We start from the raw sequence: 22,822 nt of genomic DNA, 5'->3' as shown, positions 1-22,822 counted from the left end.
CCACTGCACCTGAACCATGAGGCTGACTGATCCCTATGTCAGTGCTTTGTGGTACGACCATTGCACCATTAGATCAGTTTTTGTGATGTAAGAAGCGTGCTCTTCAACATGCACTACCCCGCGGAGCTCCACTGCTCTTGATGAAAGTTTTGAGCAGGTCACATTCGAGGGTATATAATGATTTGTAGTGTGTTCGAAGAATTCTGGCACCATAATGTCATGTCATCAGCAGCTGTCTAAATAAAGCACAAGAAGTAAAAAGCAAGATTCAAAGTTATCAAAAAAAAATATTAGCGTGGCCCTCACTGTATTTACTTTACTGCAAGCTATCTATAGCTTGCAGTGAATGGGCACGTTGTTCTTAGCCTTGGTTGAAGGTTTTTCTTTGTGGCTCCTTGTTATGCATTGGGAACGAATTCCAAGTTTGCATGCATGCACTTGACCTCTTTGGTGACCCCAATAGTGATCCCTTTACTGGCAGCATCTCTCTGCAGTGCTTAGGGGACAGTGAATGTGTGTAGTCTCCTGTCGAAAATTCATATTTTGGGCCTGCCCTAGGAATATGTTCAAACTGTAATGGCAGCTCAGTGCCTGGTTACGGTATTAATCCGATCCTAATGTGCAACTTCTTTTTTTCCCCAGGAAAATTAAGCCAAAAACTGCATTTGAATGCTTCGTTGCATAACACTGCAGTATTGCGGCGCAGCTAACCTTAGGAAACCGGGCACAGCTGTGCAAAACGTATTTGACCCTTGCCCATTTTGTTCGCTTAGAGATTGGGTATATGTTAGACTTCCTTGTTTGGCAGTGTTAACGTTATCTATGTGTTAGTTTTCTACTTTGGCCATATAGAAAGTGTGGGCGCATTCGATTTAGAGGCATGTCAGAATCGGGCAAATACTTCCAAATGAATCGGAAGTGTGCTGACATTCTTTTCTGCACCTTGTTCAATTAAACTTGCTAGATAATTCAGTAAATTTAGTCAGTTCCATCAGAGTTGAATTAATGGACGTCGACTGTATATGATTGCATTCAGGCTTTCTCTTGTCAAGTAGTCTTTCACTGTCCACAATACTATTGCAGCCGAACAACCATCAAAGCCAGAACTGCCACATCGTGGGGAGCGTCAAAGTTTGAGGCCCCTGGACCTGAATGACAACATCCCAGCAAGGGTAAGGGAAGGATTGCATCTGGGTTGTTTCATTGTGCACAAAAACGGTGCAAACTGACTGGAATCCTGATAACATCCACACTGCAGGTCATATCATTCTTGCTGTTGAATTATTGTCATTTTGCTCCGTAAATATTTGTGTGCAATTTTTGCCTGATGCATTAATTAAAGGGACCCTGAAACGATTTTGACGATTTTGTACAAATGTACTGAGTTGCTGATCATTAATTGACGCATCTAAGTGCTCCATGTGAAGCGTGTAATTTACAAGTTTTTAATAATGTACATCACTGCCGATCGCAGCACACTGCTCGGCTGAATTTACAGCTGCGCCTGCTCATTTGACGTAAATTGCCCTAATGATGTCAGTAGGGCGAGCTATTCGATTGGCTGCCCAGGGTGTGTCATCGATAATTTTTCCAATTTAATGGTGAACAAATGTTGTTTTTAATAGTTGGAATGTTAGTTAATTTGCTTTTATAAAAAGAAAGTAAGAGAAAGAGAATGTGCTAGCACAATTTCTTGGCACACTTAAGCACTTCCGGCACACAGCAAGTGCTGTCTGCTTGTGCTACAACGCGCTCAGTCTTGACAAGAGCTCTGCAGTCAGTGTTGGTCTGTTTTTTCGTGAACACCATGAATCGCTTTTGTGTTGTGGGCTGCAAAAGTAGCGACTGGCAATATGTCAAGCTGCAGCATCGTGTCCCTCTGCAAGGCAGCAGACGAGCGGAGTGGCTGCAGCGCATCGAACTATCGGTATCCAATTGGTGCCAGGATTTGCACGTTTGCAGCTGCCACTTTACACCGGAGGATTACTACCCCAATGGCATTTCGCGAGTCCGGTATTCAGGTAAACGAAAGCGCGGGGACAGGGCCTGGCCGCTTGACCATGCCGCTTCACGGGTTGAGTGGAATTGCAAACATGAATGATCTGCATGGTGCAGCCACCTGGTGGCACAGAGCTCAACCAAACACAGTAGCAGTAACGAAGTGTATTCTTTGTTGCTGGCACAAATTTTTTGCAGAAGCATAATTATTAACATGTTGTTTTTCTAAATGTTTAAAGTGCTGTCCACTTGGTTAAAGCAATATTAGCTCTTTGTTTGGCTCGTTAAGCTCTGTGCCAACAGGTGGCTGGACCATGTAGACTGATCAGGCTGCTTACGTACGTCTACGCTAACGTTGCTTCATCGGCTGGAGTTTATGCCTCCACCCATCCGTCAAAACACCCAGCCTGCCTGTGGTTACCGGAGTACCAGACACGTTCGGCGCTGCCACAGAATGCTCACAACGCCCGCTGCTTTGATAGCTCTCGCTTGGGGTTGACTGCCAAGCAGCTGCCGGAGAGGTTGGAAAGGTTTCGTGCGCTCGCTCCTAGAGAACTGGAAGTAGATGACACGACCTGCCATCGTGACGCAGAGCCAGTGAAGGTGGAACTTAGCCCCGATCACTCGGTGAACGAGTTGAGGAGAAAATGCATGGCTATGGAAGAGGGTAACTTGTAATCATCCAGAGCTCTCTTAATATGAGACGCTTTACACAAATTGTGGTGGGAATGATTAACTTTAGCTGTACCCTACAAGTCTACAAAATTTGTCAGAATCGTTTCAGGGGCCCTTTAAAGCAAATGCTTCATATGGGTGTACATTGTCCAGAGTTACCTAAACACTTTTGATGTGCAAACCAAACATACACATCAGTCTACTGAGCAAAATTTACTGCAGTGTAGTAAAAGAATATTCTGATGCTCAGCTATGAGTTGCTGTCAAATTGCATGCTAGCCTGATGTTTTCCATAGAATTAAAGCAGCACGAAATGGAACACAGAAGAAAGGAATACACATATATGCACCAGGGGCTGCCTGTAGACAACCCCTCCCCCGCTCCCCCTGTCCCATCTCCATGCAGTTTTGATCCCAAGGTCTTCACTCTTCCTTTTCATGTTAACTGTTTAGCTTTAATTATGTTCCTTGCATGTAATCTTAGGCCAGTGCTTTGGTGTGCAGGCTCAAGTTTTCTCTGGTAGCAGCAGAGCAGAGAACAAAGTTGCGGCTGGGTCTTCCAAACCAACTGCCGAAAAAAGCCCCATCAAGCGGAAACCACCGGCAGCTGTGAGGCACTCCCCTTCACGAGGCTCAATGGGTAAGTGGACGTCAAAAAGCAGGAACCTTACTACTTCAGAGTTGTCAAGTATTGTTCTGCATCAGCCTGTGTATTTGACAAACTCGCAAGGCTGCTTTTATTGTTTTTGTGTGTATGCATGCATGAATGTGCAAGAGACCCTCACTACAAACCCTCTTTTGTACTTAGGCCACTGACTTGTTCATTATTATGATTAAAGTTCTTCGATTTTCTCTTGGAGACCAACTTAAAATGGCACTGTTTCTTTTACTCCTGTGCATACCTTCCACATATTCATATGAAAGAGGTCCTGAACCACCCCTCGGGCTTGGTGAAAAAACAGTCCGTGGATAGCCTACACTGCTGTGAACACTGTGGCTAAGTTTTGTAGTTATGCGTTGCACATGGAGCTCGCAAGCAGAGCACAAGGCCACCTTTCTCACACTTTTCAACAGAAGCCTGCTCCTCGCTCTTTTCTGGATGCTTAAGTTAGTAATATAGTGGATTCCCATACGTGGCTGCCATTGGCCAATAGCTGACATCAATTTAGGGTGTTTGGGCAGCGTGCGTCTTCCTACTGTTACTGTGTATACTTATTTACGAAGTTTAATAAACAGGTTGAAGTAAGCGAAAATTTCATTCCGAATTTCGATAATCGCACATCTCCAAAGAAGCAGACTGCCGTGTGCTTACGCTTGGCCGCGGCCGCCCACGTAGGCAATAAACTTTGGCCACCCTGCTTATTGGTATTGTAATCGTTGGGTCTTGCTAATTTCAGTTGGTATTCCTTAATGCTGAACTAGCCTTACACCTTGCAAAACTTAAGCTTGGGCCACATGCACGCTTGCCGGCACATCCTCACTCTTCGCCACTCCTGGTTACACTTCCGCAGACTTATTGATAGTGCTTCCAAATGTGTTAGTTGGATGCGGCTATTATCTGTCAGTCACGCTGATGAAAGACAAAGGTGGTCTGCACCACGTAGCACGGAGCACATGAACATATGAGCGCAAGCACGTACTCAAGCCCTGATGTAATAGTTTTGCAGAAACCTGCAAGGTGGCGATAAGTAATAAAGAGAAAATGAGACATCCACCCAATTGTAGCATTTGCTACAAAGGAAACCCGCACGGGTTCCTCAAAAGGAAAGCCTCGCAGTTGAAAAAAATGTCCTGGTCCGGGACTCGAACCTGAGACCACCGCCTTTCCGGGGCAGCCGGTCTACCATTTGAGCTAACAAGGTGGCTAGCAGATGGCAGGGCGGAGTTGAACTTATCAACAACTCCAAGCAAAGGCAAGAGTTTGATCTAATACTTTTGCTGAAACCCGCAAGGTGGAGAGTAGTAATTAATAAAGTGAAAATGAAACATAAGCACTGTCGTGTACAAAGCAAACGCTGCGCACTACAATTGCATGTAGCTGTGGTATGCTACGTAGCATAGATACTGCGGCTGCCATTGGGTGCCGCGATGAGTCCATTGGCTAAGCACTGTGGCTCACTGAGCACAACCACATTTGGCTTATAATTGGAACATCGTAGGTGCCAAAATCTTCAGTAGTCTCTACATTAACATCCAAAATCAAGTTTGGACTGTATGCCATGGTGACGTTCAGTAGGTGGAGCGTTGTGTGTACGCCCCACTCCACCATAGCCTTTGCAGTGCAAGGAATTGAAGGAGCAGAAGCATTGTGAAGGGTTGCCAGTAACTCCGCTTCTGCTGAATGCATTGAAGTACTTTTTGTGGTAAGGTATGTCTGAAATAGCCTACTTTAACTCCAACTGCATTTCTCCACTTCAATAAAAAGTGCTTCAGGGCCCCTTTAAAGTGGGTGGGGTTATTCCACTTTTATAGATGGTAAATGGCTCCCTCCTTCTCATTACTGCTGGGAAGCCATTCTAGCACAAACAAGATCAACAGATGATGGCATAGCATGGACAACACCCGTAGTGGCCTGCCTTCTTTTCTTTGCATAACTGCCAGTGATCCTGAATTTTTTTTTAAGTTTACGAATTTGGGATTTCTTTAACGGTTTTGCGGATGTTGTGTCAAGTTTTACAAAAAATAAAATCTGTTTGTGAGCAAATTTTGCTAGTTAGTGCCCAAGCCTTCTGTTGGAACTCTTCCGATCGTGCAAGAGGGGTGCTTGCTTCGAGCAAGTTAATACCGATTTCACCTGCTTCAGAAAATTGTCTGTACAAACACCAAAGTCGCTAAGATGTAAAAGCATTGGATTGCTTGTTCGCTTTCCCACGGAATGCCTTCCTCTATTTGTTCATTGTGGCACGCTCACCGACGTGAGCACTTGTCATCGATGCCGAAGTTGCGGGCGGATGCTTGCCATGCTCCTAGGCATACGCAACCTTGTGCTTTAGTGCAGCTTTGTATGCCGTAAGATGCTTCCTCTCCATTGCTACTCTCAAGAGCTAACAGATGAGCCGAAGGAGCTGGCAGCGAAAACTAATTGTGCAAAGACAAGATAAGGTTGGTGACTTGCGTGCTGCCATGGGGAAACGTGGAGGAGCCTGTCGTGGCTGTGCCATGGATGTAGGAAGTCAAAGTGCAGCTCTCTATTTAGTAGCAGTGTGAATAAAAATTGCTGAGTCATGTGCACCATCACAGTGCATTGAATGTGATTGCTTCTTGGTTGGAATTTCTCTCCCCCCAAATTTTGGGTGGCCAAGTTGAGGGTGCAGTCCACACATCGGTGTGACCATAGACATTATATGGTATATTTATAGTGGAGCTGTATATGTCTACCCTCCTGTACATTTTTTTATAGTGTCTCAAAACTCCCACGCCCTCTATGATTAGGCAAAGCAAGCCAGTAAGACATGTGCTGACACCTGGCATAGCAAGAGGAAAGCCAAGAAACTGCCGAATACATAGTTTCATACTATAATTACTACAGGGAACTCTGGTGCTAGTGCCTACGGGAGCTGCAATCAGGGTGGTTCCACCAGCATGGGAATTGTGGGACGTACACGGATTTGCCTAAACTTTGTTGAAAATGATGAATTTACAAAGTCACAGATGTTGAAAGCCAGAAGGACAAAGTGCTGTGGAATAAACATTAAAATCTTCTGCCAGCAGGATTCGAACACGGGACTTCTACCACAGAAGCCTGACATTGAAACCATTACGCCACGGACGCATGCATCGTCGAGCGGCATAGGATGCCCTTATGAATTCCTTGCGAGCAAGCCGGTGTCTTGAGACACTTGGCATGTTTCAGTTTCGATACTTCGACAGGTTGAGCTGCTATTAGTAGCGATTGCGCATGTTTGCAGAGTATTCGACAGAAACGGAAGGGAAAAGCCCCAAAAGAAGTAAACTTTTACGCTCAGTGGTGTGTTTTGTCTTTTTTTTATAGCTCCGCTGGTAGCGCACAAGCACAGTGTGGAATGGCTGCAAATTTTACTTACGGTGTTCATAGATAACTCTGCCCTTTCCTCCAGAGTGCACATTGAGCTAGTTTTCAGTGTCGCTAGCCGATTTCTTCACAAGAAAATCGGGGAAGATAACTGACAAATATTGAAAAGTAACATTTAATTAAGGTAAACTATGTGTGAAGGGCTGCAGAGGACGTACTAAAGGTGCCAGGCCTGCTTGTTCTATTCACTGTGCCTGTACAATGTTAATAGAAGTGCAGAGAAAAGGTTATAGATGTAGTCGATTAACTTTCGTGGTGCAGTAATTGATAACTGTAATGAATTACATATTTTAATAAAGTATGTACTGTATTTGCCCAACTATAATGAGTTCCTGTTCTTGAAATTTCTGGCCTCGGAATGTGCCTTGTGTTATATTTGTAATTGTGAATACATATGTAAAGGCCAAGAAAACCTGAAAAGATTTTAAGATACTTTTTTCAGCACAGAGAAAGTGAAAAAAAAAAAAAATTTGCACATACAGTTTTACGTGCAACTCTCTGCTGTGCAGCATACAATTCTGGAAATGGCGATGCGAAAATGGCAGTGCAGTTTTCAAGTGTCTTCATTATATGGTTTCCTGTTTTCTTTTGAAAAGGGAGCATAACTTTAAAATGTAACGGAATACAGGACGCCCCCTGGGTTCGGCAGGTCAAGGTGCCCATTCTGTTAGTGTTTTCTGCATAATTATTTCACCATAATTCTTTATTGCCAGTATTATAAACATCGGCTATTATAACTGGAATTTCAATTTTTCTCAATTTCAAAAATTTCTTGAAAAGTTCAAAATTTCCAGCGATTCAGGATCCCTATTTGTGACACGAACATAATGCATTTCTTTAATCTTTTCTGCCTACTCACTGTGCACTCCATACTTGCCACTCCACTAAGTGCGAGTGGCGAGATGGGAGTTACCACTGTGAATTTGTGCAGTCTTTTATTTTTTCTTTGTGAAGCTTTGTATCTGCAAGCTGCAGTAGAAAATTAAACTAAGGCTCGACAATCATCCTCATTTATGCTTCCTTTCCTGTTTGCAGCATCGCTTTTCGTTACATTTGTAATGTGCATTTTTTTCTTTTTCTGAGACTGACAGGCCTCCCTCGCATTATTTACGTGCAAATACGGTAATTCTAATCGGTTGCATTTTTTTCTGTCTTGTGTGCAAGTCTGGTATGCATCCCATATGAAGCATGTGTTTGAAGCAAGTTTAAAAAATGAGTGCTGTCGCCTTAGGGTTGTGTCCGCAAGATTTTATGAATTTTAGGGTTCACAGGCTGGCATTTCTTTTTTTTTTTTCTTTTGGAAGAAGACACTGTCGTACAACGAAGTATCGCCTGACTTGCCAAACAGGTTCCTTTGAGAAGTTATTGACTCAGCTTGGCTTTTATTTGGCTGCAGCACCCTGTATATCACCCCCACCAAAAAGATGGCCATGCCTTTGTATGAGCTCAAAAGAAAGATTTCCGTGCAGTACATTTTTGATGAATTCACGTGGCATCGTTTTTCACATTAGAAAACGAGCACACTCTTGTGAAAACGGCTGATTCAAAGGGACCCAAATTGTTTTTCTTTATGTTTACATACTATGTACATGTGTATTTGTAGCAATTGCTTTCCACTTGTTAGTCAAATACATGGTAAGCTTCTAGCAGCAGCATTTGCTACACAAAGCCCGGGGTGCCTAGCAACTCGAGGTGCTGCCCATGTACATTGTATTGTACTGTTGCGCATAGTATTGTGGTTACAGCTGGTATCAATTTTTATTGTACACTGACATACCCGCAGAAAGAGAGGACTTTGGTGGCTTGAGTATATCTATCCTCTCAAGATCATTCCCAAGAGTTTCTAAATTATGCAGTTTGAGGATGCAGGGCCTGGCAAACTATTCAGTAATATGAGAAAAAAAAAATAGTTTGAAATATTGATACAGCACTTGCTTTTTGCTGGGTGTTAAGCTTTCTTTGTGCTTGCACATGTGCACTCTCTTGCTAAGTTTGCGCATGCTTTTGCCAGGTTTGGGACATATGAAAAACCTTGCCTCAGAACAGAGGTGCTACCACATCTTTAAATTTGTGCAGGCATAACGTACTAGTTTTTTCTGGCTGCATCCCACTTGGGCTGGATTTTGTACAGTCTGGCAGATGCTGTTGCTGTGCCTGGCACTGTGGGCTCTTCCACTTCGCTGCTTTTTGTTTGTTTGGGTCTGGCCATGATGCGTGCTCACTTGACACCCCGCCATGCTTCCAAAATAGCAGCGCTCCCCTGCCCTTTTGGTCCCTTCCCCCGCTGCACCCCTCCCCCTTTGACAGCCCTCGCCTCCATCCCAGCCTTGGTTGCCCTGCTTTTCGAAACTGCTTTCACGGCTAGAACCCAGTTTCAAAGCCAGCAGGCAGCCACCTGCTTAGCCTCTCCATCCACCAGTTTCCTTCTGTCGGCGAGTCTCCATGCAGCGATGCTGCGTCGTACGCTGAGCCCGCGCTCAGACAGCTCTTTCGGAGTTCTGCAGAAGTGACCTAGTGTTCACCCTACTACTTGTGCTGGGTGCACAAGGTTTTGGTGTCAAACGTGTACTGGAAAAGGAGCCTTCAAGTGTTTTCCTGACAGGTACGGCCAGGCTTTGCACCTTTAATCCTTCCTTATTCTGGTCTCTTCGTAGTCATAATTGATACCTCACTCCAACAGAAAGTGAGTACCCTAGTAGCAGATGTGGTAGAAGTAATGGTTTGTTTCCTGCAGAAGGGGCAAATTAGCCAAAAGATTCGGACAACGTAGCCATGCTACTTTGTTTGTTGGTCAATTGTAGTCCTCCATTCACTTGGTTGGGAATTCTGCTGCTTTTGTCATTTAACAAAACTTCCATCTTCTTATAGAAGTAGCAGAAGATGACAAGTACTTTGGTACGGTCATATTTCTATGTTGCTAAAGCTGCCTTTGACCATTCGTGTTCTTTGACCAGCTCATAACATCACTTATTCTAGGATGAACATGTCAAAATCGATTATGATGTTTTAGCTAACGTGTCCCCCATGAGAGCTTGATTCCTGAACTTCCCTGTTATAGCCGTCCCAATGCAGTTTAGAAAAATGCCTCGGCAGCTTGCCTTTAGACTCTTGTGCCGATTCTGCGCGTTTCCAGCTTCCTTAAAGCCATCTTGCCTGTTGCCATCTAGTTAGGCTCCTTACTACTGCTTGAAATAGTAAACTGTGTTGAAAACCACTTCGGAATGAGGGTTCAGTTGTGCAGCTAGTTTCATTCAAATGTTTGTGTGTCTGTCTGCATGTGTGATGAATGTGTGCACTGAATGTTTGTCATTTTCTGTTCAAATTTCATTGATCTTGAATGCTTGCAGTGTGCACAAAGTAGTGTTTCTCAGAGGGGGCTCATGAAGATTCTTATGTTACCTGTTTGTATTGCTTTTACTTTCAGTAGCCTGATCTACTCAAAAAGCATTCATTGCATAATGCTATTTTCTTTTCCCTAATGGCTTGCCATTTCTCTTCTGTTTTTCCAGTACTTGACTTCTGTTTCACTCATTGTTAGCTGTGCTACTAGACTGGCTCTGATGAGAAATGATCAGTGAACCTGTATTGCATAACTTGTTATATTATATTAGTAGCAGGACAAAGGTACCAGCTGGTACAAGACGATTGTTTGCACGTAGGCCAGCTGCAGTCACGCCGACCTGGTGCTTCGGGCGATTCGAAGCCGGCGTGTGATGAGAAGCCCCCATCTGGTCATGCTGCAGAACACCAGGCTGAGAACATTGTTCCTCATGTGAGTTTCTCGCATTTCAAAGAGGAGTTTGACTTGCTGCTAATGCTGCACTGTGGCCGTGTATTTGTCTGTCTGGTACTGTGATGTTGGCAATCCTCAATGCTGAGCTTGGGTACTAAGCAGCCTCTACTCAAGTGCTAAGGTATGACTACATAAGTCTTTTTGCTGACAGCTTGCACAAACCTTCCTGGCACACTTGGTAGGGGACATACTGCAGGGTTTATTGCTTTTTATTGCTTAACTTTTGATGAACTAGATTATTTGCCATCAAATGCCCTCAATGAGATCTGCTATAATGTCTTTTGTGCAAGGTGTGTGCGTGTTGCATATGTACGCACCTGTTGTTTCTTTTTGTTTTTTTTCCATCACTGTCAAGTCGAAAAACGTGAATTTTTTTATGCAATGTTGAAACAGGACAATGAGCATATAGTTGTATTCATATGTGATGACCAGTTAATAAACACGTTGTGGCATTTCAAAACGTGAATCTGGTGCAGGTAATTGTAGCCACAGTGCGGCACTGTTACTGCTGCATTCTTTCTTTATAAAAAAATTAATTGAAGTATTAAAGCTGTCATTCCCACAGCTGGCACAATGTTCTTACTTCTCTTAAAACTGCTAATGAAGCAACAGCATGCCACCATCTTCCTATGTTCAGAGTTCTTACTGTGCTGCCAGATAATGTATTGTATTTGGTTCGCAAACAGCAACGTTGCCTCTAGTGCTTAGTTTACAGCTGCCTTAACTTCCAAAAATGACACACAAGTAAAAAAATGTCAGTATGCATAAACCAGTGTTTTTATTATGGTGGTACCCATTAATGGTGGAAAGGTGTAAAGTATAGTGCACAGTTAACGGGTACACCCAAGTAATAAAGCGATTGTAGCTGGAGAACTTGTTTGCCTTTATTTGCATGGAGGGTTTGATATAATCAATTGGATTTTCATTTATGCATAAAATTTTCCTTGATATTTTATGCTATATCTTGGTAATAATCGATGGCAGAATACTAACAGCATGTTCTCTTTGACAGAAGACCATACTGTATATTTAATACAATCTATAGGACTCCTTAGATGTACGCCAACTGTCTTACCAATTATACCAGTTGGGCCCTGTCTTTGGCTCACTCTACATATTCAGAACTTGCTATAATTGCGCTGTCACCTTTTTGTATGACAGGTGAGCCCGCAGCCAGGTGGCAAGCAATTGGACGCTTTTGACACATTTGGTGAGGAAGAGCCAAGTTGCAGCAATACTTTGTCAGGAGAGGAAGAGTCTCAAGCCACTGCTTTCAACAAGCACTGCTCAGTGCTCCCTGATGTTCCATGCGACAAGGGAGAGCCAACATCACCAAAAGTGTTCAGCGTGACCTTTCACACGACCTCGACATCGTACCTGCAGCCTTCTGATAGACCGACCTCTAGTTCCAAAAGGGCTGTTGCCAAAGTGCAACTGCCCAGTGTTAGTGTAGCGATTGACACCAGCTGCTTGTCCGAAAGTTCAAACCAGTTCACAAAGCCAGAAGTGCTTAGGCCCTGGACAAAGTCGTACTCTCCTGTAAAGCAGCCACCATTGACAACGAGAGCTCCAGGTACCACTGTGACAGGTTTGATTGTTCCTGTAGAGAGCAAGCCCACTGCCTTGGAAAGCTCGTCCACTATCATCGGGAGTCAAGAAAAGCTACAACCACAGACGCATCACACTCTAACCCTAGATAGAATCTTAGTAGGTACTGAAAGCTGTGGGACAGTGCAGTCCAGTCTAGGTTCAAGTTTGTGCAGTGACCTTACTTCTCATCTACAGAGCGGTGTTCAAGTGGGGCCACCAAGAAAGGAATTAGACTTGCTTGCAACTGAACAGCCAAGTTTCCAGCTTGAAGCCTCGGAAAGAAGTAAAAGTCTGTTTGCGGAGGCAGAGTTTGAGAAAACACAAGTTTCTTGTGAGGGCGAGATAACCATTGAGACAAAGCTCGAAGAATTGAACCTTCAGAAGAAGAGTGAGTGGAGTGCCTCATTTTCAGAGTCCGTACACAGCATATTGAAAGCAAACGCAAGGGAAGACGACAAACCACGCCACTCTATTCTTAAGAATCGCTCAAGCAGCTCGGAAGAGAGAGACCACTCTCCCGAGCTTCACTCCATCCTCAAAAGCAAGGAGGACATTGCCAAGCCAGAGGACACTGCCAAGCCTAAGCCAATTCTCAAGAAGCACGAGGACACGTGCGTCCATAGTGAGCCAAAACCCATCCTCAAGCGCAAGTCTGTCGACGAGGATGCCGAGGAACGCCTGAAGCCCATACTCAAAAACCAGCAGCAGAGGCGTTGGAGCCACGAGCACTCCCCGGAAAAAGGAGACGCCATTGTTGTACGAAGGAGGTCTCGCTCCACGGAACTTGAAACCAAACCCGTGCTCACTTTTGTGGAAACTGCTGCAAATGCTGTTGCAGTACGGACTGGTGCAGAAGAAAAGCCTGAACCTGGCAGGCTTACAGAGTGTGTTGTGGTAGAATCCTTGACTCCACAAGGGGGACATTCAGTGTCAGAGTCCAATGTTGTGAGCTGTCCCCCATTGGACAGCACTTCGAGAACTCGTGGCACTGCTTTTCAGGTTGACGGCTCGCCACACAGAGTGGAAGTTCAAGAGGTTGTCCTGAAAAGGGACAGGCCCATCACATTGAGGTCTCCGTAAGTATAAAGCTTTGTTCCCAGTATATTCATTTTGAACATATTTGTAGTCTTGAAAGGAAGAAAATGTGAGGTGCTTGTCAACTGGGCTTGGTACTAAAAATATGCTTGTTTATTCTCCAGGTTGGTCATTTGATTATTCATTTGCAGCTTCATCTAAATTAACATCACACTAGAAAACTACGAAGCTACAAAAGTTTGTGCCGGCAGAGACACTCTTTTTGTATTTAAATTTTCCTGCAGTTGCTTTTGCGCAGCAGGAAATTTGATAAGTGACAAAACTTAGCTTGCTTAAGAAATGCTAATTTCATTGCTTTTGCATTATAGCTGAATGCTTTGGGAGGCAGCAAGGAGGGCTGACAAGTATAGAGGGGCAGAAGTAGGCTATGGCAGGTGCACTGCCGCTCATTGTGACATAAGGCCAATGTGTATGGCTAATGAAAATATCTTGCTCATATAATGGAAACTTGGCGCATACAGCTACTGTCGACTTTCAATAATTCCCTCTTTAAAGGTGGCCAATTTTCTTGTTTCAGCTAGAATTGTTCCAAGGTGAATAAATATCTCGCTGGACAAAATTAAGTTATCCTATACAAACGATATATGGGCACAGACAACTTTGTACAAAATACACGACTGAGAACCTAGCTACTCCTGAGCATCATGGCTGAAATATTAGTTCTCGTGCTTGCACGTGCCGGGTATTGTATTTAGTTGTGTACACATGAAAAGGTTCATGGTGCAATCTTGTAGGGCTGTCCATGAACATGCTAACTACTCTGGATACTAAAGGTAGACTCGTAAGATTATTTACACCTTAGAAATAGCCTCCCACCAGCCACCTCTGGCCATGCCACTCTTCCTGCAGAAGCCATAGGGTTTGAGTTGAGTGCTTTTCTTGAACTAGCTGGCTTGGTATGCACTGAAAATGTAGCAGACTGATTAAAGCTTTTCCCATTTAATGAAATTCACCATAATTTTCAATTGTCTGAATTATGAGTTGGCTCAAATCATAGATGTTCTCAGAAATTGACCAAGCCGCAAGTTTATGCATGAGCTACAGATAATGCGCCTTTCCAAGAAGGCTCACTTGAATTGCTATTTTATGGAGTCTTGGCTTGGCAAGCAAATTTGTAACGGAAGCCTGAATTTCACATCATTTGTTGTTGTGGTGACCAGCTTAATATTGGCTTTGTAGTTTTTCTGAAGTTTTATCATCATGAGCGTAGCGAAATACTTTTTGTGTTTTTGAGTAATTGTACATTTCACATTTGTACATTTTACATTTGTACACTTCACACTTTATGACAAGCAGGAAAAGGTTTTACTCATTGTCTCCCATGCAGCTCCTATCAAAGCATGGTGTGGATACTAGCCCTGAATTACAAATTCTGAAGTTAAGATATGAATGGAGCATACATTCATGTTCAGTGGCGTCTGTTGGTTAGAGTTAAATTGAAAAATCTGTTTTCTTTGTCAGCAGTTGTACATTGCTTCCGTTAAAGTAATGAAACTACACCTCTTGGCTTTTCTAAAGGTTTGTGCAGTGTGTGTCACATGCTTGGAAAGATGTTTGCATAGTTTGCATTTGGGCTTCCAGCAGAAATTTTGATGCCATTGCAGGCCACTTGCTGGATTTTCTGGCAGCACGTCTTCACCAGAAGAGAAAAGATACTTCAGGCGAAATGCATCCTGCTACAAGACCCAGCCTGTAACAGCCAGCGAGATCAAGGCTACAGATAAGTATGTGCTATTTTCCCTGTGGCATTTCTTGTTTGAAAAATGCTTCAGAAGTGTCTGTGTCATCTGACAGGACAACTTCAACTGGCAGTGTATTCATTCTATGTAGCAATTTGAGACTGGGCCTTCTTTACTCTTAGTTGATAGCAAACCAGTTATGCATGTTTGCCACAACTAATGCTCCCAGGTTGATGTTGAGAAGCAAAAGAATTCTTACTGCATCACTTTGTGTTATAACTTTGCTGAGAAAGTACAGCCAAACAGTCAAACCAACTACGGCATTTACAAAAATAATTTCGCTTATTTCAGCTTGTTTCAGTTGCATCAAGTGTGGCCTGAAGTCTGCCACTTACAAATGTTGTTCGAACTGGCATGGTGCCATACTTTATTTTTTCTTCTGCTGTCGTGATGGGTGCCGTGTCAAGCGTGCACTATTTTACTCGCTGAGTTGGAATAACAGAGAAGTAGCGGATTGTCACATCGCCACACTGTGGACAGGCTGTCGGTGGCACGAATAAAAATGTACATAATGGTGCTTCATTGCCAGAAAAATGAGCCCATATTGCTCGGTGGGCTTTGTTAACTGCATAAGGTGGGAGGAATGAATTACAAGACACAGTAGCTTCATGTTGCTACCCACCAAATGCACATTGAAGTCTCAAAGCGCACGCACACACACACACACACACACACACACACACACACACACACACACACACACACACACACACACACACACACACACACCATTTGCAAAATTTTATTATTTTATTGTAAAATTCTTCATTTTTTAAGGCCTGCATATCATTGTCATATTGACTATTTTACAATATTTGTTCAGATAACTGCAAGGCTAACTTCAAGAGAATGTGGATAGTTTCCAGCATTCCTCTTTTCTGTTTTTTTTTTTAGCCTGATTTCCGAACTCGCTCAATTAAACCTACCCACAGCATTATTACTCTCTCATAGAACAAATGTATCGTGACTACTGAAATATTAGCCGTTAGGTGAACAAAAACACCCGTTTGCTTAGATTTAGGTTGACGTTAAGGAACCCTAGGTATTTCGAATTTCAGGAGTCCCCCACTATTGCAGGCCTCATAGTCGGATTGTGGTCTTGGCATGCAAAACCCCATAATTTAATTTTTTTTTAGTTACGTGAATATTTCACAAACAAGCTTGAACATTTCCGAGAGTACTGTTCCCATATCACTACCGAACAAGTCTGCAAAAATTTCTTTAAGCAGTCATCCTGACTAATCAAGCAATTTTGAGTATATTTCACGATGTTCTAGTTTCTTTTTTTTTTTTTCTTTGACGGTAGTACTTTTCATATTATAAGGCTGGTAAGTCAGCTTAGGCTATGTACTCGTACAGTTCTCAGTTCTAGCAGTGATAAATAAATTGAAGCCTTGCTCATGGTGGAAGATGCAGCAGTACTGCAATGGCATGGTTAAAAATATTTCTCTTGCTAAAGGACAGCCACTGTGTACATAGATCACATGCTCAAGACGCTTTATGCGTAATATTTATTCAGTGAATTGCATTTACGGTATCATGGTACATTGACATAGACTTCTGCCAGGACTGAAAACCTGGGAGGGAATTTATTGGCGAAGGCATTAAGACAGGACTTGGAAGGAGTTAATTATAGCGTAGTTGTTAAAGAAAACATTATCAAGTAACTTGTATTACCACCCATGCCTTTATGGTGTTCTAAACAATGCATGCTTCTTTACCATAGCTTTAATTTTCTCTTTTGTTGCACAATTCCAGTTCATTTTGTGCACAGTGGTTTTGGGTTACAACACACTCGTTGCATTATAAGTACATGTGATGCACTGCCTTAGTGGTTGCAGTACTCTTGAGCCAAGCGCAGTACTGTGCTTTGAATCTTTACCCTTGCTTTGATATTGTGAAACATGCGAAAGGCTAAAATACTTGTGCTGAAACTATGGCACCTGTCATGTGGTCAGCTCAGCTAGTTTATCTGTCAAAAGAAATAACCCAAGGCAGGCAGCTCTTCCAGGTTTGGTGCTTGAACGAGCATGAATTTTTGTTCATTGAACTGCAGAGTCTGAACTGCCTGTAGGGATTTCATATACAGCTTATTGCTACTTTCAGCTGGGCACAATCTTTGCCTTCTGTAAACCTGCTTCTACATTGCACATTACTGCAGAACTCTGTTTAACTCGGTATTGTAAACAATAACCTGGAACTCCTCAGTATCCTCTGCATCCCCGATGTAGCTTTCTCATGTAAAATCAATTGTTGACGAATTTTCTCTCTCTCAGCGCGTGTGTGCATGCGTGTGTGCGTGCATGCACGCTTGCCTGCTTGCAGGTATGTGTGAAATTCCATCTCTTTGCACACAGCCTGGAGTCTGTGCGGTCCTTTCGCAATCTGGTGCTGAAGGAAGCATCGTTGAGCATCTTCAACAAGGAAGCCTTCAGGCAGGATCCGCAGGCATACAGCAAGAAACCAGAATTCCCACTGCCTTACAGCCCACCTTCCAAAAGCACCCGTCAGCAGCGAGAACGCAGACGTACCCTGCCAGTTACATCAGAAGAGCTAGAGGAGGCAATCAAGATGGATGCTGCGTAAGTGTACCTGCACTAGTAAGCCTTTATACGTTGCATGGAGCCATATTGTGGCAACATTGCTTTTGCCTGTACTTTTCAGTGAAACTTCCTATGCCTGTCATTTCCTTGAGCAGGTGGAATTAACCTTTCCACAGGGCAGTTGTTCGGCAATAATACTATTGCAGATATTTTCCAAGTGTGAAAGAGTAATTAAAAGATGGAGACATTATTGGAGACATTACCTGCTGTGGTGGCTTAGTGTCTGTGGCATTGCACTGCTAAGATTGAGGTCGCTGTGTCAAATCCTGTCTATGGTGGCCTGTTTACTGTGCATAGTATTTTAAAGAACCCCAGGTAGTCAGAATTAATGCAGAGTCCCAGGTTATGGCATGCCTCCTAAATTCTAGTGTTTTACCTAACAAAATCACATTCTAATGAACTTCTCAACTAAGTAGCCATACTGCTGAGTTATGGTAGGTTGGCTGATTTCATTTGTAGAACTACAAATATGGGGTGTCTAAGTGTAACCAAATCCTTGTTATCCAAGGAGACAAGAAATTGCCTGGCTGCAAATAGGTAATTGTGGGTAAGACTAAACATGCATTGTAAGATGTGAAAAGGCAAGTCTGGGCACTGGGTTCTTTTTGCACCTAACCAAATACCAAACGTGTTAAAAATAACTTTAGGTCACTACATCGTCACCTGGGAATTTCAAGCACAAAATTGAAAACTCTGAAAAGGAAATTTGGCCTATTTTTCTTGCAGATAAATTTTGCTTCCTTCAACTTTTTCATTCCCATGTATATACAAATCAATCAACAGCGATAAATGACAATGCTATATTCTGTATACAAGGAAAAGGGCCTTCAGAATTGGCTTTGGTCTTGTTTCGGTGATTAAACAGATTTTTGATGTAACATTTGCTAAACTGTGGTGTGCACAGTATAAAAATTACTCTGGCATATGCTTTCTGTCACTCCCGAAATGTGTGCACCTTGGTATTACCACAGGATTACAGAAATGACACTACATTGATCAATGAATTCACAGTGCTGAAGGGCAATAATTGGAAGAAGTTGGCAGCTGGTAATCTGCTGATATGTTTAGTTATCATTTCTTAAGCCTCTTCAAGAAGTGCATTTCTCATGTGCACTTCAAGATGTCTGCTGCATGTTCAACATGTAGCACTGGGAATTTTTGCAATGTGTAGAACAATTGTAGTTCTAAAAAGCTTCAACCTCGGGCAGTTGTTCAGAATCGAGCTTCTCCAGCTGCTGCTGGCTTGACACTGAAGAATAGCTTCTTAATAGAAGGCCATTACCAGAACTTCACCACAAACCAGAAAAATGCAAAAGTGACTGATCTGCAAACTGTGCTATTTGGAGTGCAAAGTTAAACAAAAGATCAGTTTGCAAAATATGCAGCATGCCTCTGCCTCATGAGGTTGAAGAATTGAATGAGGAAGGACTAATACTAATCTTTTGTGTTCTGTACCCATAGAACAGTTGCATGATTATATTCTTTAGGGAAGTTTTCATGCAACATATATCCTAAATTTTTTGACATATTTCTTTTTTGCAGATGTATCTATTTATTATAGTTCCTTTCAAGTGGCCACAAAAGTGTCAGCTTTAGAAATTTTTGTTTTGTATGTATTAATTATATTTATTGGAACTACATACTTGGGAAGGCCAACCACCTTTCTACAGTTACATGCATGGTGCTGCCTAAGGCAACATAAATTTAACCCCTGAAAAGTGATCTCTGTGGTACCAAAGAAGTTGGTGTAGTAACAACCACTTAGCAGGTACCACTATTACATTGTCATATTCTGTTTATTGCAGTGGTCAGAAAAGAGTACCAAGCCCTGTAAAAACTGTTGATGCAACCAAAGATGACTCTTCGGATCCCAGCAAGCTTAGTGTGGCCGCGAAGGTGTCAATGTTCAAGAAGTCAGCCGTGCTGGATGCTCCCCGAAATGGTGCAGAGCGTAAACGACCAGCACGGTTCACTGTTGCCGAACGCCGCCTGCGCTCCCAGACACAGCCTGTCACAACGGAGGAAGTGCAGCTGGCAGCCAAGGAGATCAAGGAACAGGATAAGCAGCCTGAAGTCAAGGAGGATGATCTATCCAAGATGAGCCTGGCCGAAAAGCTCAAGATGTTCAACCAGAAGGTGAGCTGCGTTACTTCCTCTGTCCCTTGGCAAAGGAAACATGGGCTGCTGTCGTCAGTCTTTCAATAATAAAAGATGATTGATTGATTGGCTGGTTGATTGATTGGTTCATTGGTTGAACGACTGAGTAATGGTGTTTAGCATCCTGTAGGAGTACCATGGCTATGAGATGCTGAGTGGGGAGCTCCAGATTAATCTTGATTGCCTGGTGTTCTGCAACGTTTTTGTGCATTTCTTCCCCATCAAAATGTTGCTCGCCTATTGCAAAATGCCGTTGCCACAGAACCATCCTAAGAGGTCGTCATTTTTCTTACCTGTGGTGAATTGTGCTCGTGGTACCACTTCACCCGAGTATGATAAAACCCCCTGCATCACAGTAGTAAATCTTTACATTACCTCAGGAATTGAACACAGTAGCATAAAAATTGTTTTAAAGGGTCTGAAAACCAATTTTAATGGCACCAATCTTTTTTTTGTGCAAGGGAAAGCTTACCAGTCAGCGTCTAATCATGAAGTGGTAACACAGAAAACACTGGAACATTTCTCAGAATATTTTGATCAGCAGTGAAGTTGTAGTCGTTCACTGGAAGCATTCTGAAAACAGTGATAAGTGAGCGCGATAGCTATTATGCATTGCAGGAGGCAGACAAGTGCAGCTGTAGCTGTAACAAAGTATTTTGTTTATCAAGCCGATGTTCCTGCAATTCACGTTTTTCGATGTCTTAAATTATTTCTGCAATAATAGCTACATGCTTTCTTGATTTCCTGTCCAATTGCTTTGGTTATTAACTAGTCAAGAGTGTTTTTTAGCCGCGCCAAGTTAAGTTCTCGAAAGCAACGCAACACTTTCACATATGATATGCAGTTCAGCGTATTGCTGTAGCCATGCGTGTGCTAATGGCATTTGTATGTCACAGATGGCATTTGTATGTCACAGGCAGATCGCACAACACGGGGTCCTTATTCGCAAACTCGAGCACAAACAGAATGTGCGCTGCCATGCATTGTGGTATGCACGTGCCACTCGTTATCGTGGACTATACTTCATAATAGGCTGTACTTAATAATAGCTCACTTACCTACAGTAATCTCGTATACTACAAAATTAGTGAACAAGATATTCACCTAAAATCTGGTAAGGCAGACTTGAACTTTCACCGGCATTTCTCTGGACAATTCTTCAGCAGGAAAAATATTCACTGAAAGAAACAGCATTTTCAAGTGGGGATACAAACAACAAAAAAAGCCCTGCAAATTTTGGGTTAATGAAAACAAAAGATGCTGTACCCTGTGTTCTTGCTTACATAACAATTTGCATGCATTTCGTTACTAGCTGGTGCTCATTAATGCCAGGCAAATTTGCTAGTGTTCTGCTCTTATGCCCACAGGTCACCCTGGATGTGCTCACGCAAAAGCCACCCGTGCGATCCAATAGTATGCGGCGATCTCTAGGGTCCAAGTCGTGCGCTGAACCTGCCGTGCCCGCGTTGGCCACGCTTGGTGTGCCACTCAATCGTGTATGCTCACATTCATCTCCTCCAGAAGACCCAGTGGAGCCTGCTCCTGGGACCATCCCGAAAGGCAAGTGCGGCTCTTGCATAGCAAGGGGTGCGACTCTGGTGCTGTGCTGGTGCAAGCTGAGGTGATAAAATATGGTGGAAATGTATAAAAAATCTGGAGGTAATAGCAACATATTGTTTTAAGAGTTGGCCGTTGTCATTTTTCTAGCCTTGTGCATTATCTTAGTTTTTATACTAGTACTTTCCATGCCTGAAAGACAACAGCTGGTCATGCCAAAAGCTTTTTGACAGGGTGTGAAGTTAGAAGTTAAATAGAAGTTAGTAGTTTGCATTAATGAGCATAGATTTTATTCAAGATGCACTATTCATTAATGATACACTATTAGACATGCTAATGAAAAAGATAACCATAATTATTTGATTAACCCATTGGCATCCTGCACATACAGTTGTGTTTACAGGTTGACGCTTATAGCAACTTCTGCAGGCCATAACTGAAGTGCAGCTTTAAATGCAATTAGCACAGCTGTGTAACTAGACTAATGTGAAAGATTGAACATGTACACAGGATAATAAATCTTCACAATTGAAAGAGGCATTCACTGCTCGTTTTCAATTCGGAGAAATACTTTGCATTTTAGAGAAGTCGCCAGAATCATTACGGTATCTATATGAAAAGGTAATAAAGTCGAGCGTCTCCACAACAGCGAACTCCTCTACAGTGAAATGACCTGTACGATGAAGGAATAATTCTGTCCTGGTTCTATTGTGATCTGGGCAATGCACAAGAGTTACGACGAAGTGATCTGTATAACAAATGATTTTGGAGATCCCAAGCACATCGATGTAAAGGCATTCGACTGTGTGTCCCTTTTCAGAAAAGCTCCGTTATAAACAGGTATGTCCTGGTAAGGCTAAGCCACAATGATACATAAATTTTTGCACAGACTGTGGCCAGTAGATCTTCAAATTGTAGCATCACATAAACGCTAAGTTCAAGGTTTTTGAGGAGACCAGTAAAAGAGTGGAGTTCTCATGGGTGTTGCATAGCTACTTATTTAGTTTAAGCTTTCAAAAATGTCTCGCTCTGCAGATAACAAAATGAATGCTACCATCGTTTTGTGTGCAAAATAGGCAGCCACTGGAAACATCCATTTGTTCCATTAACATGAAGAAAAGTAAGGATTCCTAAACCCAGCTCTAGGTCTGTATGCATATAAATCTGTTGGTGTAGTAAGTCAACTGCTGTTGGGAGAAGCCTGCACTATTGGTGTTTACACCTATAGTGCTGACCTTAAATGCAAGAGTGCTGGAAAGTTCTTGCCACCTTTAAGGAATTGTTGCAGCGACATGCCACTGATGGCTTACTAAAAATGGTTACAAGAGCGTTGATAACTTTAAGGCTTCTTACTTTATCTAAAAGGAAAGACCAGTTAATCGAATACTGCTTTGCTGCAAAGGCTGAATCATACATTTTTTTACCAAGTTCTTTCTTGTATTAAAAATTGCTGGAACGGAAGTTTTTAGCAACTACCATTGCATTATTAGTAGGGCAAACCTGCTGCAAGAAAGCTTTCCGTAGCTTCTTTGATTTTAACAAAAGCACTTAAGACGCCACAGTTG

At 42.8% G+C, this 22,822-nt stretch overlaps 1 protein-coding gene across 9 annotated transcripts in view; it reads left to right on the top strand.

Moving 5' to 3' along the window:
* Svil (Supervillin) overlaps nt 1–22,822 on the top strand; it is a 360,495-nt gene that overhangs the window by 197,065 nt on the left and 140,608 nt on the right. For 8 of the 9 annotated variants that reach the window (XM_075680927.1, XM_075680923.1, XM_075680924.1 and 5 more), the window contains 8 exons: nt 1,084–1,172; nt 3,177–3,312; nt 10,383–10,495; nt 11,678–13,182; nt 14,806–14,925; nt 17,298–17,522; nt 19,349–19,679; nt 21,068–21,260. In XM_075680927.1, the coding sequence (XP_075537042.1) occupies nt 1,084–1,172; nt 3,177–3,312; nt 10,383–10,495; nt 11,678–13,182; nt 14,806–14,925; nt 17,298–17,522; nt 19,349–19,679; nt 21,068–21,260 (2,712 nt within the window). Of the gene's footprint in view, nt 1–1,083; nt 1,173–3,176; nt 3,313–9,204; nt 9,326–10,382; nt 10,496–11,677; nt 13,183–14,805; nt 14,926–17,297; nt 17,523–19,348; nt 19,680–21,067; nt 21,261–22,822 lie in introns of those variants that run through there. The other variant, XM_075680930.1, reaches the window with a different exon arrangement.

Source organism: Dermacentor variabilis, chromosome 2, assembly GCF_050947875.1.
Source record: "Dermacentor variabilis isolate Ectoservices chromosome 2, ASM5094787v1, whole genome shotgun sequence".
NCBI lineage: Eukaryota > Metazoa > Arthropoda > Arachnida > Ixodida > Ixodidae > Dermacentor > Dermacentor variabilis.
This window is presented reverse-complemented; position numbering and strand designations above follow the sequence as displayed.